This window comes from Lissotriton helveticus, chromosome 11 (genome assembly GCF_964261635.1).
Source record: "Lissotriton helveticus chromosome 11, aLisHel1.1, whole genome shotgun sequence".
NCBI lineage: Eukaryota > Metazoa > Chordata > Amphibia > Caudata > Salamandridae > Lissotriton > Lissotriton helveticus.
In genome coordinates, this window is record NC_136072.1 from 168,680,340 (window position 1) to 168,708,232 (window position 27,893).

The window sequence follows — 27,893 nt, forward strand, 5'->3', positions numbered from 1 at the left end:
GGGGGAGCCGAAACGTATAATCAAGGGGAACAAGGAGTGTCAGGGGGATCAAGGAAGGGGGGGATCACATATCTCCCCACGGTATGAGTTCCATTGGCCCCATATCCTACCCCAGTTCTTGGGCCTGCCACGGGAGATATAAACAGTCTTCTCTCTGAACATGCACCAGTCCATATTTTCCTCCCATTTGGAAACTGATGGCGCCCTCTGAGATCCCCACAATTGTGCAATGTCCCTCTTCGCAACCATGTTTCCCAATGTAACCCACCGAGTTTGAGCAACCGTGCAATCATTCGGTTCCCAGATGTTCAACAGACAGCGCCTGACTTCAGGTAGCAACGCAACATTCGTCACCCCACTCATCACCGTATGCACTCCAGACCAAAAAGACGCAGCTTCCGGACATTCCCAAACAATGTGGAGGAAGGTAGCAATCATACCACAACCACGCCGACACAGTCCATCCTCAGAAAATCCCATATGCATCAGTCGCGGACCCGTGACGTATACTCGGTGTAGAATCTTCAGCTGAACGAGTCGCAGACGCGCCGGAATCGCGACCTCCCTAGGAGAGGATATCGCAGCCTGCCAATCCTCATCATCAAGTTCCAGCCCATCTCTAGTCCAGGCACCACGAAGCTGAACAAGCAAGTCAGAGCGAGTATTAATACGTTTTTAGGGCTCGGGCCTACGTCACACGAAGTGGGGCGGGGCTTCCGAGCTCTAATGTTATAAAAAAAAAAAGTTCAGAAAGGGCTGTAGGCTGCCGCATTCCAGAAAGCGCGCGGTTTTTGCGTGTGGTATTCTGCCATGTGAATGGTAATTGGTCCAGGCAAGGCTGTGTTTAAGTAAGGCAGCACGCCATAGGGCTTTGGAATTTTTTCAATGTCCACTTCCTGCATAAAGTGTTCGGACACGCGCAGAAGAATACATAAATCCTCAATTACCAGCTGTCCGAGGTGCCGGTAATTGAAGGCAGATGGTGCTGGGAGCGTGTGCACTGCTGTGTTTTTTTTCCCTTGAGCTCTGTGTGCGCGCCGGCAAACCCGCGCCTGCTCTTTGACTGAGGTAGGCTAAACAAGCATTGGCAAAGCAAATAGGACTCTCCTATACAAAATCTGTTGGTTTTGTCAGGGATATGTTTAGCCATGTTGTACAGCAGCCTGGCTGCTATGCAGCACAGCTGAAAGTAAAAAAACAAACAAAGTGCTTTGATAAGCACTTGTGCACGGTGCCCACTCACCCGAACTCAAACTTTTAATGTCAAAATAGAAGATCACTTTAATTTACTGCCCTCATAACAGACCCCTTGCAGTAGCTCTCGTTGTCCTCTTACCAGATCCCTTGCATCTTCCCAGCTATTGCCAGATTCCTCACTCGCTCCCTGTCTCGTCACCATGACTCACTCTCTCCACCCTTTCATAAAAAAAACACTCCACCTCGCTTTCCTCTCACTGGGAGCCTCAAATTTACTCTCACAGTCCGGTTACCAGATTCCTACTGCCGTTGTACCAGATCACTCATTGTACTATCATTCAGTGTCCTATCATTAGAGACTTGCTTCAGGCAGAGTAGGGAGGGCAGAGTAGGGAGGGCAGAGTAGGGAGGGCAGAGTAGGGAGGGCAGAGTAGGGAGTGCAGAGTAGGGAGGGCAGAGTAGGGAGGGCAGAGTAGGGAGTGCAGAGTAGGGAGTGCAGAGTAGGGAGAGGAGAAGTGAGTAGTGAGTAGAGTAGTGAGTAGTGAGTAGAGTAGTGAGTAGAGTAATGAGTAGTGAGTTGAGTAGTGAGTAGTGAGTAGAGTAGTGAGTAGAGTAGTGAGTAGAGTAGTGAGTAGAGTAGTGAGTAGAGTAGTGAGTAGAGTAGTGAGTAGAGTAGTGAGTAGAGTAGTGAGTAGAGTAGTGAGTAGTGAGTAGAGTAGAGTGCAGAGTAGTGAGTAGAGTGCAGAGTAGTGAGTAGTGAGTGCAGAGTAGTGAGTAGTGAGTGCAGAGTAGTGAGTAGTGAGTGCAGTGAGTAGAGTAGTGAGTAGAGTAGTGAGTAGAGTAGTGAGTAGTGAGTGCAGTAGTGAGTAGAGTAGTGAGTAGAGTAGTGAGTAGAGTAGTGAGTAGAGTAGTGAGTAGAGTAGTGAGTAGAGTAGTGAGTAGAGTAGTGAGTAGAGTAGTGAGTAGAGTAGTGAGTAGAGTAGTGAGTAGAGTAGTGAGTAGAGTAGTGAGTAGAGTAGTGAGTAGAGTAGTGAGTAGAGTAGTGAGTGCAGAGTAGTGAGTAGTGAGTGCAGAGTAGTGAGTAGAGTAGTGAGTAGTGAGTAGAGTAGTGAGTAGTGAGTAGAGTAGTGAGTGCAGAGTAGTGAGTAGAGTAGTGAGTAGAGTAGTGAGTAGAGTAGTGAGTGCAGAGTAGTGAGTTTTGAGTAGAGTTTTGAGTAGAGTAGTGAGTAGAGTAGTGAGTAGAGTAGTGAGTAGTGAGTAGAGTAGTGAGTAGTGAGTAGAGTAGTGAGTAGTGAGTAGAGTAGTGAGTAGAGTAGTGAGTAGAGTAGTGAGTAGAGTAGTGAGTAGAGTAGTGAGTAGAGTAGTGAGTAGAGTAGTGAGTAGAGTAGTGAGTAGAGTAGTGAGTGCAGAGTAGTGAGTGCAGAGTAGTGAGTAGAGTAGTGAGTAGAGTAGTGAGTAGAGTAGTGAGTGCAGAGTAGTGAGTAGAGTAGTGAGTAGTGAGTGCAGAGTAGTGAGTAGTGAGTGCAGAGTAGTGAGTAGTGAGTAGAGTAGTGAGTAGAGTAGTGAGTAGAGTAGTGAGTAGAGTAGTGAGTAGAGTAGTGAGTAGAGTAGTGAGTAGAGTAGTGAGTAGAGTAGTGAGTGCAGAGTAGTGAGTAGAGTAGTGAGTGCAGAGTAGTGAGTGCAGAGTAGTGAGTGCAGAGTAGTGAGTGCAGAGTAGTGAGTAGTGAGTAGAGTAGTGAGTAGAGTAGTGAGTAGAGTAGTGAGTAGAGTAGTGAGTAGAGTAGTGAGTAGAGTAGTGAGTAGAGTAGTGAGTGCAGAGTAGTGAGTAGAGTAGTGAGTGCAGAGTAGTGAGTGCAGAGTAGTGAGTGCAGAGTAGTGAGTAGTGAGTAGAGTAGTGAGTAGTGAGTAGAGTAGTGAGTAGAGTAGTGAGTAGAGTAGTGAGTAGAGTAGTGAGCAGAGTAGTGTGCAGAGTAGTGTGCAGAGTAGTGTGCAGAGTAGTGTGCAGAGTAGTGTGCAGAGTAGTGAGTAGAGTAGTGAGTAGAGTAGTGAGTAGAGTAGTGAGTAGAGTAGTGAGTAGAGTAGTGAGTAGAGTAGTGAGTAGAGAGTAGTGAGTGGAGTAGTGAGTAGTGAGTGCAGAGTAATGAGTAGAGTAGTGAGTAGAGTAGTGAGTAGTGAGTAGAGTAGTGAGTAGAGTAGTGAGTAGAGAGTGCAGAGTAGTGAGTAGTGAGTAGAGTAGTGAGTAGAGTAGTGAGTAGAGTAGTGAGTAGAGTAGTGAGTAGAGTAGTGAGTGCAGAGTAGTGAGTGCAGAGTAGTGAGTAGAGTAGTGAGTAGAGTAGTGAGTAGAGTAGTGAGTAGAGTAGTGAGTAGAGTAGTGAGTAGAGTAGTGAGTAGAGTAGTGAGTAGAGTAGTGAGTAGTGAGTAGTGAGTAGAGTAGTGAGTGCAGAGTAGTGAGTAGTGAGTAGAGTAGTGAGTTGTGAGTGCAGAGTCGTGAGTAGAGTAGTGAGTAGAGTAGTGAGTAGTGAGTAGAGTAGTGAGTAGAGTAGTGAGTAGTGATTGCAGAGTAGTGAGTGCAGAGTAGTGAGTAGAATAGTGAGTAGAGTAGTGAGTAGTGAGTAGAGTAGTGAGTAGAGTAGTGAGTAGTGAGTGCAGAGTAGTGAGTAGAGTAGTGAGTAGTGAGTGCAGAGTAGTGAGTGCAGAGTAGTGAGTAGAATAGTGAGTAGAGTAGTGAGTAGTGAGTAGAGTAGTGAGTGCAGAGTAGTGAGTAGTGAGTAGAGTAGTGAGTTGTGAGTGCAGAGTAGTGAGTAGAGTAGTGAGTAGAGTAGTGAGTAGAGTAGTGAGTAGAGTAGTGAGTACAGTAGTGAGTACAGTAGTGAGTACAGTAGTGAGTGCAGAGTAGTGAGTAGAGTAGTGAGTAGGGTAGTGAGTAGAGTAGTGAGTAGAGTAGTGAGTAGAGTAGTGAGTATGGAGTGCAGAGTAGTGAGTAGAGTAGTGAGTAGAGTAGTGAGTAGAGTAGAGTAGTGAGTGCAGAGTAGTGAGTAGAGTAGTGAGTAGAGTAGTGAGTAGAGTAGTGAGTAGTGAGTAGAGTAGTGAGTAGAGTAGTGAGTAGAGTAGTGAGTGCAGAGTAGTGAGTGCAGAGTAGTGAGTAGAATAGTGAGTAGAGTAGTGAGTAGTGAGTAGAGTAGTGAGTAGAGTAGTGAGTAGTGAGTGCAGAGTAGTGAGTAGAGTAGTGAGTAGTGAGTGCAGAGTAGTGAGTGCAGAGTAGTGAGTAGAATAGTGAGTAGAGTAGTGAGTAGTGAGTAGAGTAGTGAGTGCAGAGTAGTGAGTAGTGAGTAGAGTAGTGAGTTGTGAGTGCAGAGTAGTGAGTAGAGTAGTGAGTAGAGTAGTGAGTAGAGTAGTGAGTAGAGTAGTGAGTACAGTAGTGAGTAGAGTAGTGAGTAGAGTAGTGAGTAGAGTAGTGAGTGCAGAGTAGTGAGTAGAGTAGTGAGTAGGGTAGTGAGTAGTGAGTAGAGTAGTGAGTAGAGTAGTGAGTATGGAGTGCAGAGTAGTGAGTAGAGTAGTGAGTAGAGTAGTGAGTAGAGTAGAGTAGTGAGTGCAGAGTAGTGAGTAGAGTAGTGAGTAGAGTAGTGAGTAGAGTAGTGAGTAGTGAGTAGAGTAGTGAGGTGAGTAGTGAGTAGTGAGTATAGTGAGTAGAGTAGTGAGTAGAGTAGTGAGTAGAGTAGTGAGTTGAGTAGTGAGTAGAGTAGTGAGTAGAGTAGTGTGCAGAGTAGTGAGTAGTGAGTGCAGAGTAGTGAGTAGTGAGTAGAGTAGTGAGTAGAGTAGTGAGTGCAGAGTAGTGAGTAGTGAGTGCAGAGTAGTGAGTAGAGTAGTGAGAGAAGTAGTGAGTAGAGTAGTGAGTAGAGTAGTGAGTGCAGAGTAGTGAGTAGAGTAGTCATTAGTGAGTAGAGTAGTGAGTAGAGTAGTGAGTGCAGAGTAGTGAGTAGAGAAGTGAGTAGTGAGTAGAGTAGTGAGTAGAGTAGTGAGTAGAGTAGTGAGTAGTGAGTAGAAAGTAGTGAGTAGAGTAGTGAGTAGAGTAGTGAGTAGAGTAGTGAGTAGAGTAGTGAGTAGAGTAGTGAGTAGAGTAGTGAGTAGAGTAGTGAGTAGAGTAGTGAGTAGTGAGTAGAAAGTAGTGAGTAGAGTAGTGAGTAGTGAGTAGAGTAGTGAGTGGAGTAGTGAGTAGAGTAGTGAGTAGAGTAGTGAGTAGAGTAGTGAGTAGTGAGTGCAGAGTAGTGAGCAGTGAGTACAGAGTAGTGAGTACAGAGTAGTGAGTAGAGTAGTGAGTAGAGTAGTGAGTAGAGTAGTGAGTAGAGTAGTGAGTAGAGTAGTGAGTAGAGTAGTGAGTAGAGTAGTGAGTAGAGTAGTGAGTAGAGTAGTGAGTAGAGTAGTGAGTGCAGAGTAGTGAGTAGTGAGTGCAGAGTAGTGAGTAGAGTAGTGAGTAGTGAGTAGTGAGTAGAGTAGTGAGTAGTGAGTAGAGTAGTGAGTAGAGTAGTGAGTAGAGTAGTGAGTAGAGAGTGCAGAGTAGTAAGTAGTGAGTAGAGTAGTGAGTAGAGTAGTGAGTAGAGTAGTGAGTAGAGTAGTGAGTAGAGTAGTGAGTAGAGTAGTTAGTAGAGTAGTGAGTAGAGTAGTGAGTGCAGAGTAGTGAGTGCAGAGTAGTGAGTAGAGTAGTGAGTAGTGAGTAGAGTAGTGAGTAGTGAGTAGAGTAGTGAGTAGTGAGTAGAATAGTGAGTAGAGTAGAGTAGTGAGTAGTGAGTAGAGTAGTGAGTAGAGTAGTGAGTAGAGTAGTGAGTAGAGTAGTGAGTAGAGTAGTGAGTAGAGAGTAGTGAGTAGTGAGTGCAGAGTAGTGAGTGCAGAGTAGTGAGTAGAGTAGTGAGTAGAGTAGTGAGTAGTAGAGTAGTGAGTAGTGAGTTCAGAGTAGTGAGTTCAGAGTAGTGAGTGCAGAGTAGTGAGTAGAATAGTGAGTAGAGTAGTGAGTAGTGAGTAGAGTAGTGAGTAGTGAGTAGAGTAGTGAGTGCAGAGTAGTGAGTAGTGAGTAGAGTAGTGAGTTGTGAGTGCAGAGTAGTGAGTAGAGTAGTGAGTAGAGTAGTGAGTAGTGAGTAGAGTAGTGAGTAGAGTAGTGAGTAGTGAGTGCAGAGTAGTGAGTAGAGTAGTGAGTAGTGAGTGCAGAGTAGTGAGTGCAGAGTAGTGAGTAGAATAGTGAGTAGAGTAGTGAGTAGTGAGTAGAGTAGTGAGTACAGAGTAGTGAGTAGTGAGTAGAGTAGTGAGTTGTGAGTGCAGAGTAGTGAGTAGAGTAGTGAGTAGAGTAGTGAGTAGTGAGTAGAGTAGTGAGTACAGTAGTGAGTAGAGTAGTGAGTAGAGTAGTGAGTGTAGAGTAGTGAGTAGAGTAGTGAGTAGAGTAGTGAGTAGAGTAGTGAGTAGAGTAGTGAGTAGAGTAGTGAGTAGTGAGTAGAGTAGTGAGTAGAGTAGTGAGTAGAGTAGTGAGTAGTGAGTAGAGTAGTGAGGTGAGTAGTGAGTAGTGAGTATAGTGAGTAGAGTAGTGAGTAGAGTAGTGAGTTGAGTAGTGAGTTGAGTAGTGTGCAGAGTAGTGAGTAGTGAGTGCAGAGTAGTGAGTAGTGAGTAGAGTAGTGAGTAGAGTAGTGAGTGTAGAGTAGTGAGTAGTGAGTGCAGAGTAGTGAGTAGAGTAGTGAGAGAAGTAGTGAGTAGAGTAGTGAGGTGAGTAGTGAGGTGAGTAGAGTAGTGAGTAAAGTAGTGAGTGCAGAGTAGTGAGTAGAGAAGTGAGTAGTGAGTAGAGTAGTGAGTAGTGAGTAGAGTAGCGAGTAGTGAGTAGAAAGTAGTGAGTCGAGTAGTGAGTAGTGAGTAGAGTAGTGAGTGGAGAGTAGTGAGTAGAGTAGTGAGTAGTGAGCAGAGTAGTGAGTAGTGAGCAGAGTAGTGAGTAGTGAGTGCAGAGTAGTGAGTAGTGAGTAGAGTAGTGAGTAGTGCAGTGAGTAGAGTAGTGAGTAGAGTAGAGTAGTGAGTAGAGTAGTGAGTAGAGTAGTGAGTAGTGAGCAGAGTAGTGAGTAGTGAGTGCAGAGTAGTGAGTAGTGAGTAGAGTAGTGAGTAGAGTAATGGGTAGAGTAGTGGGTAGAGTAGTGGGTAGAGTAGTGAGTAGAGTAGTGAGTAGAGTAGTGAGTGCAGAGTAGTGAGTAGTGAGTAGAGTAGTGAGTAGAGTAGTGAGTAGAGTAGTGAGTGCAGAGTAGTGAGTAGTGAGTAGAGTAGTGAGTGCAGAGTAGTGAGTAGTGAGTAGAGTAGTGAGGTGAGTAGTGAGGTGAGTAGAGTAGAGTAGTGAGTAAAGTAGTGAGTGCAGAGAAGTGAGTAGTGAGTAGAGAAGTGAGTAGTGAGTAGAGTAGTGAGTAGTGAGTAGAGTAGTGAGGTGAGTAGTGAGTGCAGAGTAGTGAGTATAGTAGTCAGTAGTGAGTAGAGTAGTGAGTAGAGTAGTGAGGTGAGTAGTGAGGTGAGTAAAGTAGTGAGTGCAGAGTAGTGAGTAGAGAAGTGAGTAGTGAGTAGAGTAGTGAGTAGAGTAGTGAGTAGTGAGTAGAGAGTAAAGTAGTGAGTGCAGAGTAGTGAGTAGAGAAGTGAGTAGTGAGTAGAGTAGTGAGTAGTGAGTGCAGAGTAGTGAGTGGAGAGTAGTGAGTAGAGTAGTGAGTAGTGAGTAGAGTAGTGAGTAGTGAGCAGAGTAGTGAGTGCAGAGTAGTGAGTAGAGTAGTGAGTAGAGTAGTGAGTAGAGTAGTGAGTAGAGTAGTGAGTAGAGTAGTGAGTAGAGTAGTGAGTAGAGTAGTGAGTAGTGAGTGCAGAGTAGTGAGTAGTGAGTAGAGTAGTGAGTAGGACATCACAGGCAGCAGCTGTGCAAGCTTCTTACACTCACAAGGAGACCACAGGCAGCTGAGTTGCAAGCTTCTCCCACTCACAAGAAGGACATCACAAACAGCAGCGGTGCAAGCTTCTCACACTCACAAGAAGGACATCACAAACAGCAGCGGTGCAAGCTTCTCACACTCACAAGGAGACCACAGGCAGCTGAGGTGCAAGCTTCTCCCACTCACAAGAAGGACATCACAAGCAGCAGCGGTGCAAGCTTCTCACACTCACAAGAACGACATCACAGGCAGCAGCAGTGCAAGCTACTTACACTCACAAGGAGACGACAGGCAGCAGAGGTGCAAGCTTCTCACACTCGCAAGAACGACATCACAAGCAGCAGTGGTGCAAGCTTCCCTTACACACTCACAGCAGGTACTGTGCCAAGGCAGCAGCAGCAACAGAGCAAGAGTCCCTTACAAAGAACAGGCACAGCACAGAGATGCACAATGCAATCTTCTCATACTCACAGACAGCAGCGGTGCAAGCTTCTCACACTCACACGAAGGACATCACAGGCAGCAGCTGTGCAAGCTTGTTACACTCACAAGGATACCACAGGCAGCTGAGGTGCAAGCTTCTCCCACTCACAAGAAGGACATCACAAGCAGCAGCGGTGCAAGCTTCCCTCACACACTCACAGCAGGTACTGTGCCAAGGCAGCAGCAGCAGCAGAGCAAGAGTCCCTTATAAAGAACAGGCACAGCACAGAGATGCACAATGCAATCTTCTCATACTCACAGGCAGCAGCTGTGCAAGCTTCTCACACTCACAAGAACCACATCACAGGCAGCAGCAGTGCAAGCTTCTTACACTCACAAGAAGGACATCACAGGCAGCAGCAGTGCAAGCTTCTTACACTCACAAGGAGACCACAGGCAGCAGAGGTGCAAGCTTCTCACACTCACAAGAAGGACAACACAGGCAGTAACGGTGCAATATTCTCACACTCACAAGGAGATCACTGGCAGTACACACCACATGAACACACTCCATAACACATAGCAACAATACATTGGCATTTACAATGCCATTAGCTCAAACTCAAATAAATCCGAGCCCGATTGCATTTCTAATGCTTGTTTATATATGAGGGAGATAGTGCTGTCTGGAATATGTCCGTCCAGCACTCTGTCTTCCAGGGGGGAGCTCTCTGGAATATCAGAACCGGTTGGAAAAACAGACCCAATGGCATGGCGAACCTGAAGGTACCGGAAATATTCCGAGTCATTCAAACTGTATTCCTGTTTCAATTCAGCAAAGGTCTTGACTCTGTCCTTAACCCAGAGGTCACCTATCTTGCTAATTCCGATGAAGTCCCACCTATCAAAACCCTTGGACGTCCACAATTCACCAAGTCTCTCCGCAGCAAACAGAGGGGTTGCCCTGGACAGCTTATTAAATCCTAACGTGTTTGAGGTTCACACAGGCGTAGGTAGGGTTCTAATTTTCTTGTTTGAATACACATTCTATCTCTTTAAGGCTAATTTGAGGATTTCCTTCATGTCATATGTTTTTGTCTTTGTGTCCTAGAGCACTGGAAGATAACATGTCACATATGGCGGCAGTTCCTAATGAAGGGGCTGGCTCATCTAGACCTCACAGACCATCGGCCCATGTTACCCTCACAAAAAGCTGTTTTGATGTTTGGCTTTGTGCCAGACCGGTATTTCCTTCAATAAAGTTGCTACATTAACTAATTTGAACACAATTTTTTCAAAACATTTTATTTATTGATTTTTCACAAAATACGCTAACTACAGCACTAATACTAGACAGAGGTGTATAGTAGATATGGAGATGGGTATAGAGGGACCGTTTTACTCTAGGTTGAGAAAACAAACACACAGGTAGGTGGGTAAAATAAAGAAAGGGTGGAGGAGCAGAAAATATTTGTCAGATAAACTAATTGCGTAGGTGAGAATGACATGTTTAATCAGTATAATAAATCAAGATAGTATCCACAGATTAGTATGTTGCTACATTTGCATTAATATATCAGAGTACAACTCATCACAAGTTCAGTCTTGCTGCTTGATGAACAGGGAGCCTTTATGGACCTTGTAGAGTTCTCCTCTTTTCTAGGGGGTGTACTTTATGACTAAGGAAAAATATTTTAGTTGCCCTGTACTTCCTTGTAAGAAATTGTGAAGTTATCTTTGTCTGGTTTTGCTCTCATTGGTTAACTATACTCCTTCTGGATCAGTTTCTCAATCATTGTTCTCTGAAGGGCCTTTTACTACATTCTACCTTTTCGTATTAAGTTGGACATGTCGGGAAATTCTCCATTCACCCTATTAGGCTTATTATAAATGTTCTGACAGTTTTTCAAAGTGTAGCATCCTGTCAGAAATGATGGCAGGCAGCTTTTACATGACATATACATGCCAGATTTTGAATCACAAAATATCTTTTGGGGATGGGGATTCTTGTTTTCAGAACAGGACCAAGGCTAATCTTCCGACTAAGAGAAAATGGGATTATAATTTTCTACGGGCAGTGTTTTGGAGGTATATTTTATCTTACCCTGGTAGGCCCAGAAGAATTACTATAGTGGCCATCGGGGGCACCACTCTTGTGATTTCTTGGAAGAGGTTGATCAACTTAGACCAATATGGTTTGATTTTGGGCAAGACCACCAGACAGAGCATTGTACATGGTTCTGAATGCCCAAACATGGCCTCGAGTCTAGCTCGGATTATATGTACCAAAGTGTGAGGAGTCAAAGTATTTTATTCTTATTGGGTGCATATGGATATTTTTCTGACACTGTTATGTATTATGTTCCATTCGTCTTCCATTAATGCCTAATGTTATTCCTCTTCACACCTTACCATGTAGTTGTGTCTGACTATGGAGGTGGCCCTAGCAAACACAAGGAGATGATGGACGGAGTGCTGAAACTTTTCAGACACTCACCCCCAGTAACAGATATCGGTTCAATCCATCATCATTCTTTAGCTCACTTTGCCACCTCAGTTCAGACACAGCTATATGCAAATCAGTCTTGACCCTGTGCCTCATGGGAACAGACCAGGTGGCGAAGTAAGCTAAAGAATGATGATGGGTTCAACCCAGATCTGTGACTGGGGTGAGTGTCTGAAAAGTTTCAGAACTCCGTCCATCATCTCCTTGTGTTTGCTTTGTTCGCCCTAAGTTGGCAGGGTATGCCCAGACATGGGTCCCTTGCTCACTTTGCCACTGGACTCAAGCTAGCTAGGCTGATAAAAGGCTTTTCCCAGAAAGCAGTCCCAGGATGCTTGATTCCAGTTAAGGGAAGACCTGGCTTGGCAGTTCGGTCTGGACTATTCCCACAAGGGACAGGGTCAAGACTGCTTTGCATATAGCTGGGTTTGGACTGAGGTGGCGAAGTGAGCTAAAGAATGATGATGTGTAAATCAGTGTATGGAAAATGTTACATAAGGCAAAGGGGACTACAAGGTGTAGGATTCACATCATCCATGTTTGTAGGCATTTTTGTTTTCTAAAGAGTGCTTGGTCTGGAGAAGCACAAACTCAGGATTCAGGACATAACACAATGGTTAGCATTGGCTTTAATAATAAGAATGTATTTCTACCCAAACAAACCTTTTAGCAGCAAACAAATGATGGATTTAACACATATGTGTGGGGGGCAGGGGAGTGTTTAATTTGTTCAGCATTCCGTCCATCATCTGTTCTTTTTTGCTTTTGTCACCCTACGTGGGAAGAGTATGCCCAGACGTGGACCCCATGCTCGCTATTCCACCAGATTCAAGCTAACATGGCTGATATGGGGTGACACCCCGAAACCGGTCCCAGAAGGCTTGATTCTGGTCCAAGGAGGACTTGGCCTGGCAGTGCGGGCTTGACTGTTCCCATGGGGAGCAAAGTCCAGACTTATTTGCGTATGGGTTGGTCTAAACTGGAATGGCGTGGCGAGCAAAATAAATGATGGATTTAAACAAGATCTGTGAATGGGGGTACATGCTAGATTTGTTCAGCATTCCATACATCATCTGTTCTTTTTACTTTTAGAAAGATGGCATGTTCTTACTTCAGCCATTCTGTGCCTGCTACCCGTCTCTCAATACACGTCTGGTTTAGGCGACAGCTGGGCTTTGAGCATTTCCACTAGACAGCCACATACAAAGAGATCTTAGGTGTGACTGATGGGCCCTCTATATCCTGATGAGCTGTCCTGGCCAGGATGGGAGGGAGAGACTGACACTTACACCTGAATAAGTAGTATCCTGTCCCTACACAGGGACAGGATACTACCGTGGAGAAGTGTGGCTCAATGGTTAGAGCAGGCAGACCTTGATGCAGAGCTCTGGCCAGGGACCAGGGTTCGATTCCCGCCTCGGCGGGTCTCCGGCTCATTAATTCCCCTGACTGGATATTCTCGCCTCAGTGCCTGTTCTGATCATGGGTCCCACGCTGCAACTCTGGGCAATAGCTTGCTTAGTCTCCACAACGGCCCCAAAAGCGCTGGGATGCCTGGCTGCACCTGGGGGGTGCCCAGGAGTGGACATTTCCCAGGAAAGCCAGGAAGGGTTCCTAAGCGGTATACGGACAGCGCCAGGACACCTCCGGTGGAGGTAGCTGTGCGCTTTACAAATTCCGACATTTACATTTACATTACATTTACACAAAGGGCTGTATACCTCTCTTAGTGAGTCTGGAGTCAGGGCAGGAAAGGAAGGCCTAGGTGCACTTCAAGGCTTCCTTTGAAGTTTCCCCCACTTCAAAAGCACAACTGGGTATAAGTACTGGACCTTTGACACAATGACTTCGGTATGCATCTGGGCCTGTGACCTGCTGTTCACCCTATGTGGGAAGGGTATGCCCAGACGTGGGTCCCTTGCTCACTACGTCACTGGAGTCAAGCTATCCTGGCTGAAGACGGCTGATAGCCAGAAACCGGTCCTATGATACTTGATTCCGGTCCAGGAAAGACATGGCTTGGCAGTTCGGGCTGGACTGTTCCCATGAGGCACAGGGCCAAGACTGATTTGCATATGGCCATGTCTGAACTGGGGTGGCTTGGTGAGCAAAATAACGATGGATTAAACCCAGATCTGTGACTGGGGGTGAATGTTTTGCCATTGTGCAACATTCCGTCCATCATCTTGTTTGTTTTGCTATTCACCCTATGAGGGAAGGGTATGCCCAGACGTGGGTCCCTTGCTCACTACGCCACTGGAGTCAAGCTATCCTGGCTGAAGACGGCTGATAGCCAGAAACCGGTCCTAGGATGCTTGATTCCGGTCCAGGAAAGACATGGCTTGGCAGTTCGGGCTGGACTGTTCCCATGAGGCACAGGGCCAAGACTGATTTGCATATGGCCATGTCTGAACTGGGGTGGCTTGGTGAGCAAAATAACGATGGATTAAACCCAGATCTGTGACTGAGGGTGAATGTTTTGCCATTGTGCAACATTCCGTCCATCATCTTGTTTGTTTTGCTGTTCACCCTATGTGGGAAGGGTATGCCCAGACGTGGGTCCCTTGCTCACTACGCCACTGGAGTCAAGCTATCTTGGCTGAAGACGGCTGATAGCCAGAAACCGGTCCTAGGATGCTTGATTCCGGTCCAGGAGAGACATGGCTTGGCAGTTCGGGCTGGACTGTTCCCATGAGGCACAGGGCCAAGACTGATTTGCATATGGCCATGTCTGAACTGGGGTGGTTTGGTGAGCAAAATAACAATGGATTAAACCCAGATCTGTGACTGGGGGTGAATGTTTTGCCATTGTGCAACATTCCGTCCATCATCTTGTTTGTTTTGCTGTTCACCCTATGTGGGAAGGGTATGCCCAGACGTGGGTCCCTTGCTCACTACGCCACTGGAGTCAAGCTATCCTGGCTGAAGACGGCTGATAGCCAGAAACCGGTCCTATGATGCTTGATTCCGGTCCAGGAAAGACATGGCTTGGCAGTTCGGGCTGGACTGTTCCCATGAGGCACAGGGCCAAGACTGATTTGCATATGGCCATGTCTGAACTGGGGTGGCTTGGTGAGCAAAATAACGAGGGATTAAACCCAGATCTGTGACTGAGGGTGAATGTTTTGCCATTGTGCAACATTCCGTCCATCATTTTGTTTGTTTTCCTGTGACCACTCTGCCAGGGAGAAGAGCTGCTGTGCTGCTAAAAGGACTGTCACTCTGCTAGAGTGCTGCTTTGCTGGACTTCTGCCTTTCTGTGCTCTTGCCTTGCTGAGCTGCCCTGCTGCCTGCTGTTCTCCTGCCTCAGTGAGTAGGACGGGACCTGCATCACTTGAACCCAGAGTGACTCCAAGGGCTTGCTGACTTTAAGTCTCAGGGATATCAAATACTTCAACTACCTGCATGTGGGCTCTACAAGCTGTGAGTCTGCCATGCAAAGTGGTGACACCCCAGTTCTGGGTCCTTGTAAGTGAGGCCTAAGGTGCATCTACAACCAGAACCCACGGATCCTCATTGAAACTGGTGCATCTTCGCCTTTGCGTGGGTCAGAACCGGCGTATCTTCTCCTTTGAATGGATCGGAACGAGTCCATCCTTTAAGCGGGATACGTTGCCGGGGCATCGCACTCAGAACCAGAGCTTGTTGAGTCCTGAGGCGGAAGCCGGGACTGTTGCACTTAATTTTAAAATTACTTGTGTTCTGACTAAATTGTTTTAAAATCACTTTTGCATTCTTACCTGGGCACTTGTGAGCGGCACTCGGCACGGGCAGCGGACCCTAGCGCTACCACGCTGCCTTGATCCTCTCCCTCTCCCCTAACGAACTCGGCACCGCGAGGACGGTGGCCACGCCCCCTTTAGGCCACGCACCCTGGACGTTCCCACCAGCAACCAGCTATAAAATGTGCCTGGCCAGGAAGCGCAGCGGGAGCGCCGTAGGCACGCCTAAGGCAAGCCCGTCTGCGCCCGTCCGCGCACGAATGGGCTCAGGGCCAGAACCCATGCCGGGCTCAGACACCAAGAGGGTGAGTTATTCGCGTCGCGCCAAATTAAGTCTCAGACCTACTAAGAACATACAGTGTAATTACGTTCACGACCCAGATGGACTTTTTTCAAAATGCGTACTCTGCCACCCAGTCCACTTACTACTCACCCAGGCACCTATTTCACACTCTGGCCTGAAACTAGCTGTATTGAACTGTAGGTCGCTCCCCATGCACGCCCTGCTCATCAACTACCTGCTCGTGGACCATGAGCTAGACATCCTGTTCCTCACGGAAACTTGGCTTACAACACACTCGGACTCGGATGTGGTTTTGGCCCTGGCCCCGGGTTATCTCATCCAGTCCCAATTACGTCCCTCTGGCAGAGGCGGCGGACAGGCCATTCTGCATAGAGATTACTTCTCATGCAGAATCAGCGATGATCACATCATGGACTCAGAGAGCTGCCATTTTACCATCCAGCTGGCCCCGACCACCTCACTGGCAGGCCTCCTGGTGTATCGCCCCCCCGGACATTTTGGTCCCTTTACTAGCGCCCTACTAGAAGCTATATCAGCACTGGCCCACTCTACACCTAACTTCACTGTGCTAGGGGACCTCAATATTCACTTTGATGATCCCCTAGACACAGGGGCTGCTGACTTGATTCTAGACCTGGCTGTCTATGGTCTCCAACTGGTCAATACTGGAGCCACCCATATCAAGGGCCACCTGTTAGACCCGGTTTTCACAAATGTTCACACCCTCCAGGCCAAACCTTCCTGCCCCCTCCCCTGGACGGATCACTTTTTAGTTCCTCTCTTCTGGCCAGGAGAATTTAGGAAGCCCCATAAGCCTGTCACGTATACCCGGGACAGGGCATGGTCCAGACTCTCAACAGAGGACTGGGCCAGAGCCCTGGAATCAACGACCCCCGCTCCCTCAGGGGATCCTGTCGTAGCGGATAGCAATTTTAGGAAGTGGATCTCCAACTCACTCGATTCTATCCTTCCTATAAAAACCCGCGAAGATAAAAGTGGAAAGACAGGGTCAGCCCCCTGGTTCAGCCTGGAACTCAGAACCCTCCGCAAGGAATGTAAAAAAGCGGAGCGACTGTGGAGGAAGGACTGGCTCCACTCTAGTAAGGATTCCTACCGGAGGACGGTGAGAGCATACAAATCTGCTCTGAAACTTACTAAGTCCTCTTATTATGATGATAGGATAAAAAATGCCACTAACTCTGCAAGAGAATCCTATCTCATTGCCAAAGAACTCACAAAAATACCACAACCCCCTGCACCAACCAGGACCCAACCGGACAGGAGCAATGAACTTGCTAAGTACTTTGACTCTAAAGTCTCCCACATCCTAGCCTCACTTCCGCAGCCTAGCCAGCTACCTTACTGGGACAACGCTACACCTGACACTTGCCCGGGAGGCGCCCCTCGCCCACTGCTGACCGCTTTTAGGGCGGTCTCATCGGACGAGGTTGGAAAGACTCTGGCCAAGATGAAAAGCGGCTCTCCTCGTGACTCTGCTCACATGAGGTTTCGGAAAGCAGTCGCCCCTGCGATCGTGCCCCCAATCCTGGAGTCGATCAATACCTCGCTGTCACAAGGCTCCGTCCCCCCTAGTTGGAAGGGGGCGGTAGTTAAAGCCCTTCTTAAAAAAAAAACAATTGGACCCCACTGATCTGGCCAACTACAGACCGATCTCGCTCCTCCCGGGCATCAGCAAAATTGCCGAAAACTGGTTAACGTCCAGCTGTCCCAGTTCCTGGAATCTAATAACCTGCTGCGCCGCTCCCAAACTGGGTTTCGTCCTGGCCAAGGCACGGACACTGCCCTCCTCGCCGCCATCGAGGAGGCAAGGTGCGTTTTAGATTCAGGGGGGTCAGTGGCAGTGATCCTCCTGGACCTTAGTGCAGCCTTTGACACGGTGAATCACCGTGTCTTGCTCCACCGGCTGGCCAGGGCGGGACTTGGGGGCACAGCGTTGGCCTGGATAGAGTCATTTCTGTCGGGCCGCTCGTTCCAGGTCTGGGATGGCAACTCCCGCTCTGATTCTCTGCCTTTGACTAGTGGGGTGCCCCAGGGTTCCTCACTTAGTCCCACTCTTTTTAACGCCTATATGGCTCCTCTAGAGGACGTAGTTGCCCCCTTCGGCATCAAGACTGTGAGTTATGCGGACGACACGCAATTAGTCGTCTCGCTCTCACATCTTGACCAATGCCCAGACAATCTCTTGCACTGCCTCCAGGAAATCCATCTCTGGATGTGCGAGTCCTCACTCAAACTCAACGGGTCCAAAACTGAAGTTATGCTGATGGGCAAGAAATGGTCAGCAATTCCATCATCAGTTTGGGCCGATGCTATGGGTGAGGTACCCGCCCCTAAGAAGGAAATCAAGAGTCTGGGGGTCTGGCTCGAACCAGACCTGTCTATGAAAACCCAGGCAACTAAAACAGCGGGAACTTGCTTCGGACTTATGCGATCATTCCTTAAGATCCTTCCGTTGCTCCCTCCTCAATCAAGGAAACTCCTGGTTCAAGGACTGATCCTTGCGCGATTGGACTACAGCAATGCTGTCTATTTAGGAGCCCCCGAAACTACTCTGGGCAAGCTACAACGAGCCCAAAATGCGGCTGCCCGGATGCTAATGAACCTTCCCTCTAGAGCCTCTGCTAGACCAGCGCTTAAGGCTCTCCACTGGCTGCCAGTGCGAGAGAGGATCGAGTTTAAGGCAATGTGCATCGCTCACAAACTCCTCAATGGACAAGGACCTTCCATCTTGGGAGACATGGTGACCCCGTACAAAGCCTCGAGATCCCTGCGCTCAGACAATGAGCGACTGGCTAATGTCCCTTAATTCAGTAGGGTACGCACTGGAGGCCGTCGTTTTTCAGTAAAAGCATCCGCACGCTGGAATTCGCTCCCCCGCTGTCTGCGGTTGGAACCCGTCTACTTACGCTTCCGCAAACAGCTTAAAACTCTGCTGTTTCCCAAATAAGCTCTTCCCTTCCCTCGGTCAATTCAAGTTCTTACAGCGCGGGGATGCCTCCGGGTCACCAGGCGCTTTACAAATCATTAAATAAATAATAAATAAATTCACCCGGATCAAGACCATTGAGTTTTAAGGCAGTCAAAAATGTTATATGAGCCCATTATTCACCTTCTGCAACTTTATTCCATTGCAATTCACAAAAGCAAAGGGTGAATTCAGCAATACCGATTGGATTGGCAGGGAAGGCTAATATTTAAGTAAAACACAATTATTTGAATGTGGGCAGCAGATCACCAAACATGCTGATCCCTTGTCTTCATTTACGATATTTCTTCCATTCTCAATTTAACGATTTTAAAACAATTGGTTTTTGTGATACGAAGTCTTATTTCGTCCTATATTAACAGGAGACTACAATAGAACCCCACTATCCCAATATTACGGGTGGAGAACACAGTTTTCTTCTTCTGGGTGCCATACCATTGAAAGCGAGAGATGACTTTTGCGGCGTCTCCATATAAGATAATTAGATAAACAGAAAAATATTTGTCCTGAAGGTGAAGATCTATTAAACTTTCACCGAAACGCAGCATCAACAGTTTTCTGTGTATTTTTACATTTGTACTTTTTTTTAATTTGTACTTCATCCGTATTTATTTGTTATTTGTCCTTTTTTTTTATGAAGTGGGTAAAGAAAATGATGCCGATGGATTAATGAAATTGTTTAAGGCAAGTTGATCACTTTCTGTATTTGCATCTGAAGAATTTAAAATCAACTTGCTTTCAAATAACAAAAGTTTTAAAATAAAACAATATATAGTTTATTATATTTTTGAGTTTTGAGTTTTATTGTAGCACATTCCAGCAACGTATCAATGAAAAGTTTCTTTCAAGTGAAATTTGTGGTTATTGTTGCAATCATATCTTGTACAAAGTACCTATAGCACATGATCCAGATGTACGGTTGGTTTACAGTATTTAACTATATATTTACCTCATCCACTTTCTAGTCTTTTTGAAAGGGATCCCTGTTTTAAGTTTCATAAACCGGTCCCTTTTGTAAGTATTAGGGTACCTCCCTCACATTTCAGCAAATAACACTGAATATGAACAGATCTTTAACATACAGAAGTTGAGGACCATGGCATTTTGCAGAAATGGTAACTTCTTCCTAATAGTACCTGTTTTGGAAGGTCAGGGGGTGGCAAGGTGGGCTATAGTAATGGTAAAAATGTTCATTTACCCAACATAGATTAAGAAATAGGATATTGCGCTCTCCGCCTACAGTGTCAAGTGTATGGCAAGCAAGGAACTGCGTTTAGACTGTTAAAATGTATCACAAATATAGAACAGGTGGAGCAAATTTCAGAAAAACCTTTAAACCGCATCAGTGTCTTCTGAAAACTCCCTTTCACCAAATTCAAAGACGTATCAAGGCTTTTTAGACGCTTTACATCAGGGGCGTCCAATGTAAGTTCACAAGGGGCAGGTTCATGCTTGTTTTATCAGCTAGCCACAGAAGAGCCATCTACAAATAATAAATCTAAATAAAAATCGCTGACGTTCATTGGATGCCCTGAAACGATGGCTTGGATCCAGCTGCCTTGGACAACTCTACACTACAAAAGAGCTTATTATTATTTTTCATTTCAAGCTTCCTAATGGACACAACATTTTAATCACGAAAGTGAGTCCTAGACTTCCAGGTCATACCGACCCCCCTTCGCCTCCAAATGTAGAGTTTAATAATTTTTGACGATTTAACCGCGGCGGCAATTCCGCCATGGTGCGGCGGTTCAGCGGAGTGGGTGGGGCTGCGTCGGCCAACGGACGTGCGCAGCACTACGAAGGCAGTGCGCGCGACAGCCCTTGGCCGACAGAAGCAGGCAAGGGGTTAACTACAAATGCATTCTAGCATCATATGTATTTGTATACTTTTGCAAACGCTCTGGTAAAGAGAATTCATTAGCACGTCTACATCTGAAATCGTTTAAAAATAGAGCTGTGCGCCTCTTCCTGCCATATGTTAATACCAAAAAACACCACCCACGTTCAGCAAATTCAATCTGATGTTGAGATGCTTGTGGTAAAGCAACTCGCTCTTTCAAGCTTCAAAAAATAGTTCTAATTGCACCAACAGCTGCTGGAAAAAGTGTCCCGTTAACTTGCTAAATAAATAAATTTCTATCAACTTCCCCAGAATTTGTCGGCATTAATTTACTTCATTTCTGTAGCTTACATCTTTTTTCAATTAAAGGAAATATGCTAATAAGAGCAACAAGCAGTAAACAAATCCCAATTCATTATGATATAGGTGTGGAACAGCGCATATAGAAATTACATAGGAGTAGATGAAAAATGATGAAAAGGAATTCGAGCTACCGACTGAATTAATAGCACACGAGGCACATATTTGCTCGTTCCACTAATTCATATACATCCCATTGAGTTGTGCACGCTAAGCCGATTAAACAGCATGAGATCACAGAAAAAAGTTGCCACACGTTACGCCCCAAATCCCGAGAAGGGAACGCACACATAATACAAAAGTTAAAGTGGATTTCAGTTTTTTTTTTTTATTTCCAAATCAGTAACGTCTCCCCAGATTTTGAAAAACGGATGAATGCATTGAACAATATGACCTTTACCGGTTTGTGTCGTTCGAAAGACGCATCTCTAATAAAACAGGAAACGGTCAAACATTTTTACCTGCATTTACAAAAGTTGACATTTAGACAAGAAAGCAAAATTCACTTAAAAAACTAATAAAGAAAAAACACCTCATTCTGGCAACTTTCTTGGCCTACACCAGGAACGACTGGGAGTAAATTAGTAAACTTGAGCACAAGATCCATATCTGAGAATCTTTAACCCAGAGGGGCATTTATTTCTTTGAGAGAGTAAACCGTCACTTATATTGGTAACTTATTGGACATTACCCCGAGTGCCCCCCACTTTTTCATATGTTTTCATAAATTAAGCAGTTTGTGTCAGGGAAATGTTGTGGGGCAGCGCAGGCGGGGGATTATAACGAACCACACAATTTAAAAAAAATCTTTTAAAAAAACGTACCCGACGGTCTTCTGCTCCTCTGTGGGGGGGCGGGCTAAGGTTCCCAGCCTCCCCTATGGCCAATCCAGACGCTGCTCTCATGCCCATGAGAGCAGTGTCGGGATTGGGCGGAGCGGGCTTTTTTGCGCTCCATCGGGAGCTGGGAGCCTGTGCCTCCTGTCAGTGTGCATGACGGTTTGGCCGTCCTAAGACTGCCAGTGCTAGCCAAACCATCACGTCATGCACAATGATGGCAATGCCCACCACTCCTCCCCCCCTGCTGTGACCCCGTGCCCTAAGACTCAGCCACAGGGCGAAAAATAAAATGATCTGCATTTCGATCGTTTTAATTTTCGTTTGCCTCTAAGGGCAGTGGGTTGGCACACCTCCGCCATACTGGAGGAACCGCCGCTGAAATGAAGTACAAGTAAATTACACAACCGTAATCTGCACTGTGTGTAGACTACAAGCCTAAACTGCAATTCTATTTTGCTTTCTAAACTGAGCTCCCTTATCGTAGGCAAAATACATTTGCATTTGTACGTGCCACATTCTGATTCAAAGAATAAGGACGGCTGAAATATTATTAATGCATATTGAACTTGTTGCAGATAACATTCTGGGCTTGGCAACATAGGTAAACACAGAGCTGTTGAACGATGGCTGAAGTCCGTATGAATGCTATACTATACGTTTCGTTACATGGAGAGGGGTATTATTAAGAGGAATATTTATCCTCTGGGTTTGCAGCGTATTTTGGAGTTGATAAATAGAGGTTTTAATGGAAGTTAAGGTGTTAATCAATAGATAGAGGTTATTCCTCAAGATACCAACTTGTAACCGACTAAAACAAGGTAACGTTTAATCTCAGTTATTATTCTGTTTAGTTGCCAAATTTGAAATGTCAACTGTTGGCCACCAAAATGTGATAAGAAGGAAATTTGATACAGCCTTTAGGAGCATCCTTTACGTCAAGTATCTGGACCTACGACTGAGAGTGAATATGTGGGATGGATCAGATTATGAGTTGTAAGAAGAAAAAAATCAACTTTAGTCTGAAACTTTGTATAATGCCTGCAAGACCGGTAAGAGAATCTTAACAGTCTTTAAAACAATTTACACCTTGGGTGCTATGGAACAACCATGCTAACAGGTTGACTGTGTTGTTATTGGCATTCTAGTAAAGTAGCAGTGGGCTTTTTGTTGGCTCAGCGGATCTAGTGTTTCACAGCTTAAAACCTCACTACTCGAGGACTTTTAGCCTACTGGTCTCAACCTCGGTTTCAAAATATAGATTGCTAACATCTGACAATGCTCTAGAAAGTAGTCTCTTTGACCATTTAGTAAATAATACTTTACTACACAGGTAACTGGAACAGTGTGGAGATCTGTGAAATATTTTGGTCTGTATATTCCCAGACCCTTGTTTTGATAATGATGCCCAAACATTCTGCACTAGGAAATACAGGAGTTCAAAGAAGGTGCTTTCTCAATGCAATTTTACGTAGAAATATTGAACAGTAATACTGCAAAAACGCCACAATTGAATTACAACAAATTTGACAGAAAGTCAGATCTCAATCCAAGGAGTGTGCTTTTTGTCTTTTGGTGTAAATCCGTTCAGTAATTTTGGAGAAATCAAGGTTAATTAATTTACCCCCCCCCCCCAAGTAATACGAGAGGGAGGTACTACTTCCCACACAAAATAATCCAACCCTGGGAGTTGGAGGGGGGAATTATCGGGGTCCTTCTGAATGTCGGGAGGGGAACCCACACACTACAAAAAATAATTGAGCCCTGTGGATAGGGTCCACGGGGCATGCTGCCTCACAAAAAAAAACTTTGCCCCATGGAGTAGGGTCCCCGGAGCCCTTCCAAGTCTCTGGAAGGAGGCCACATGCCCCCTCCCCAAAATAATAAAAAAATTAAATACACCCCCCATCCCCAAATAAAGAATCCTTCTGCCCCGGGGGATGGGGTCTCCGTGGCTGCGAAAAGGTCCCCCTCCCAAAATAAAAAGAAAGACAGCAGAGAATGTAGAATAAGCATTGTAGCCGCTTACTTAATATGCACATATGCACCATTCAAGCTGGGGAGCGTCCCATAATGGCTTGTAAGGGCTACGTATTTGTAATATTTTATGCCTGTTGTGGCACAAAAAGGGCATAAGCATTACGAAGACTATATTTTTTTTCTTCTAAATGTTGTGGAAGGCTGCAGGAAGCACAGCAGCCTGCAAACCAAAATAATGTATTAAGTGTTCTATGTCATTGAGTCTATGACTGTAGGGGAGCTTAACATTACTTTCAAAGCACTATAAGCTGGAGCTTTATATCCTTTAGCTGGGGTGCAGGAACTCTTGAGGTTGATTCTATGGCTGTGTTTTGTGGCCTAACAAATGTAAAATGGCATGTTAATGTTTTTTTTTAAATACTTTATTGAAAATAATTTGTCACTATTATTAAACTTTGCAATGTGTGTATGTATAAAACATACATTATTATCGTTATAGGTGACGTTTTGACAAAGCCAATAGGCCTGCTTTATATATGTTTGATGATATTGTTAAGATTAGTTCTAAGTACCCATTCCTCTGTTTATCAGCTATGCTGTATTTTTATGCGCCTCTCTTGTTTAGAGTTAAGCAGCGTTAGAGAGTTCCAGTTGCATTTTGCTTATTGATTCAGCCTCAATGATATCATCAATTTCAGCAGCTTCATGTTCCGGTTTGTTCAAGGATGAGTTTGAGGAGTGCTATTTCTAAAGATCTCTTCAAGTCAATAACTAGCTAAATATTATCTCTGGGTATAAGTCTTTGGATAACGGTGCTGGGTTTGGTTTAAGTAGAATGTTAAAAAACAAAAAGGCATTTTGTTGTTTAGCAAGGTATGGTGGCTTGTTGATTTGGTATGGTTAGTTTCTCCGAAGCTTCTTATTTTATCTTAACCCAAGTCTGAAAATATTTTTTTTTCTTGCTGATGATTATAAGCTATAAATAGTATGCATAAAATAGCAAGTGCTCTTAATATGGCTTTTGAGAACATCCCTTGTGGTAGACTCACTAGCGCTGCAATGTCTTCTTGGGTGTCTGTGGTGGTGTATTTCTCGAACTGAACGAGGAGTAGTGTGAAATGAAATAACAAAAATGGGTTTTAATACAGCTAATTACCATGAAGCAATATGCTAGAAAGGCAACCAGAAAAATGTGGGTGCCATTCTGCCAAATGTTTCATTGACTGAAATGGTAAGTTACCTAAAACTTTATTTACATAAATTGCTTATATTTTCTTGATAGGCTGTAACAGGAGATAAACATCCCATTCTCTACTAATTTTATGGGTTCCTCTCGGAATACCGAACAATAATTACTTCTAGTATTACATAAGCTTTTTTTATTTTTAACACTCTTTATTGGCATCTTACAGAAATTCCAGTAACAAGCCCCCCAGGTTATATAACATTCGGCATATTTCTTCTGATACAGGATCAAGGTAATATTTAACACCATTACAATAATAACTATATAATTTTCTTACAAACTTAAGTCCTCCTCTTCCCACCCACCCTTTGGTGTCCCATGTCTGTATTCACGGATAGGGTTTAATAACCATCGTCCGAAGTGCAGTGCCATGCTGCCATCTAACCCAGTGCATGTTCCGGGGTTTGTTGTGTATCCCTCCCCTCATCTGCCCCCCCACCTTGGGGATCTCTCAGGTCTGCAATCATCTCGGACCATGCCCATACATCGTCCTCAAGTCTATCATCTTTTCTTATGTGTTTCATCCGAACCAATTCGGCTGTTGCCCACTATTTCATACCTCTCATCCATCTACTTAGACGTGGTGGAGTTGGGCTAAGCCATGAATTTGCTATCCTTCTCTTTGCCATCACCATCACTAGGAGCACGAACCCCCTACTCAGTTTTTCTTTTTCGGGATAGGTATTAAACTCAATAGAACTGAACGGGTCGTCCTGGGGATGCACTATCCAATCACCATGTGCATAAGCTCCAACACTCCCTCCCAAAATGGTAGTGCTACATAAACTTGTTTCCCATTGTCCACAAATGACCCATATCACCATAATAACCTAATCACCATCCTCTCTGATTTCATGGGTAGATTCCTTCCCTTGTTACGTTATGTCATATGCATTTGTAAAGAGCCTTATCGCCCACGAGGATATCCCTTAGCATCAGCTTTCTGCCTTCAGCTGCTCACATAAGGTATGTCTGCCTATGGCCTGTTCCCAACCAAAATCCAGATTACACAAGTGCACTGGGTAGGACAAACCAAAGCGTTTAAAACTACATTTAGTGTTGAGTATTCAAGTATCCTATGTTTTAATTCTAATTTATTTCTTACGTTATAACTTTAAAGCAGAGGGTTCAGAAATCTGACTATGGTCCCATGTACAGGTTTATCAACTTAAAGTCTGTCCTACTGACTTTGCTAACAATGGGAACATTTGCAACAAGGCATTACTCTCTAAAGAATGCATACAGGAAATAAATAATTGAATTTGACAAAAAATATGATGATTCAGTGTCTTTTTTCACATGTAAGCCCCTCATGGAATCCATTGGAAGCACTAGATGTAAGACAGAATGGCTTCAAACAGCCAGAAGCATGAGGTGAGAAACTATTACTCCTCTCAACGAAGTGAAACCCACCCTACGCATACTTTAAAGGATAGGACACAATAAATGTAAAGGCAGCTGCACAGTCAAGGCAGACCTAAAAAAAATAAAAATGGTGGGAAGACCACGTTGGCATCCCACACCAGATTGAATCTACTGCACCACACTGCTTTGGACTTTGAAACATGCAACCCCGGGGAACAATACTTCTTACAAGAGGCACACAAACTTCAGGATCGCATCATTGTAGTTTCTCAAGGGAACCATCATTGGAACATGGGTATGCTAAACTAAGACTGATGATTGTGGTCCAAAAATGCTAATTGCAATTTTGAGTCACTGTAAGAGACATTCCAAATTGTATACTCCTGTAACCCATTTACATTAGCCAGCACATTGTTGTTCACAATGAAAGCAAGGGAAAATCGACAGTCATCAAAGTAGTCAAAATTAGGAGAATCTAAAAGCACGAGCTGTTACAATTTCATTTTTCACTTTGAGGAATTTAGAATCTTACACCTTGGTAAATTTTTTACCCAATATACCCTCATTTTCTATTACACAACTCTGATGTGTTATTACACATATGCCATTACATACAATGTTTCTCGTCCTTCCACCAAGTTTGTAGGCTCTGCCAACATAGGTTATACCATCTAGAATCGGCTGTTAGCTGCATCCCCATTCTTTGCGTTTAAATTACTATTTCAACATTGTTTCTTCAACATTGAAAAAGTTGTTATATTTATGCAGCCTTTGATTTCCTTTAAGTTATCTCACCTTACAAGCTCTCAATTCCATCAGTTAATCTGCTAAACCTTTACTCAGTAGTATTCACTAACTTACAGCGAATACTATATTGTACTGTATCCCATAGTACTATTTATAAATGCCTCTGGCTCAGGCCCTAACTTCTTGAGTTGGTGTCTTTAATATTATACTCACACGAGGGCTTTACACTCTGCTGTTGTGGCCTTATTGCAGAGGCTTTCAGTGGTGGCAGATGATTTCCAGTTCTCACCATTCTAAATCTCCATCTCATTCTTTAAAGCTTACTTCTGAACTTTGCTGCTTTCCTTAGCCCTAGCAAGTCATTTTTTTTAACTCTATCTTGCTTGTCACTTTATATACTGTTTTTTCCACAGTTTAGCTAAATATAACCCTTATTTGGTGGGTGAGCAATTCACAAAATTCATCTAAAATAGTTAAAGATGTAACAGACATGATTAAGAAAGATAATGCATTGAAATACTTTGTACTCATGTTGGTGGTCTTATGAGGGGTGCCACTACCTACAACCGAAAGGAACTCCTGGACTGACACAGTGAACAACAGCCTTCTAAACACATAAATGGATTCTGAACAATTTACTTTCAAGTTAGTGAAAGATGGACAAGTTTCACACTGATAAAAGTTTAACTTTGTTAAAATGTCCTACAGTAAAAACACATACCTTATCAAGTTTCACTTCCAGTTCCGTCACATCACCTTCAACTTCCTCCAAAGCGGCTCTAAAGAGAACATAAAATACATTTTAAAAGGTAATACTTCACTCTGAAGATTATATGAATGCATCCATGCTACAAATAAAAATTTCTAGATTTTAAAATGGAAGCATAATTCTGCATATAACAATAGCTCTTATTTATATTTACATCCACATTTGAATAGATGTAAAAGGCAGCTGAGTGGCATATCTAGGTGTGAAGTATAGGCTAACACGACGAACCCTGAATCCATCCGTTAAATTACAGGCTTGGCTCAAATTGGTTGGGTGGAGCATTCAAGTATAGAGGTAATAAGGCAGCAAATGACTTCTATTTTTCAAAGTACAGGAAGCACCAGGGGAGTGATAAAGGGTTGTAAGGCAAGAGGGAGGATGGGCTGAGACATCAAAGATGTTCTCACCTCGCTTTGGTCTTGGGGATCTTGGTAATAGAAACCTGATCAACTTGCCTAGTAAAAGCGATCCAATTCCGCCATAGATGAACAAATAACAATTAAACATACTTCCACTTAGAAGTAATTGATTTAATAGCTGATGAGACAAGAAAGGCAAATAGCTTTTTATGAGCAAAAGACAGAAACGTAGGAAGGAAAGCAATTTATCAAAAATGATGGTAAAAGAATGTCAGAAATAATTATAATAACAGTTGTATATCACAT

At 44.5% G+C, this 27,893-nt stretch overlaps 1 protein-coding gene across 4 annotated transcripts in view; it reads right to left on the minus strand.

The window, feature by feature from the left end:
* ACAP2 (ArfGAP with coiled-coil, ankyrin repeat and PH domains 2) overlaps window positions 1–27,893 on the minus strand; it is a 402,961-nt gene that overhangs the window by 279,738 nt on the left and 95,330 nt on the right. For all 4 annotated transcript variants that reach the window (XM_078666362.1, XM_078666364.1, XM_078666363.1 and 1 more), the window contains exon 2: window positions 27,181–27,238. In XM_078666362.1, coding sequence (XP_078522488.1) covers window positions 27,181–27,238 — 58 coding nt within the window. The remainder of the gene's footprint in view (window positions 1–27,180; window positions 27,239–27,893) is intronic.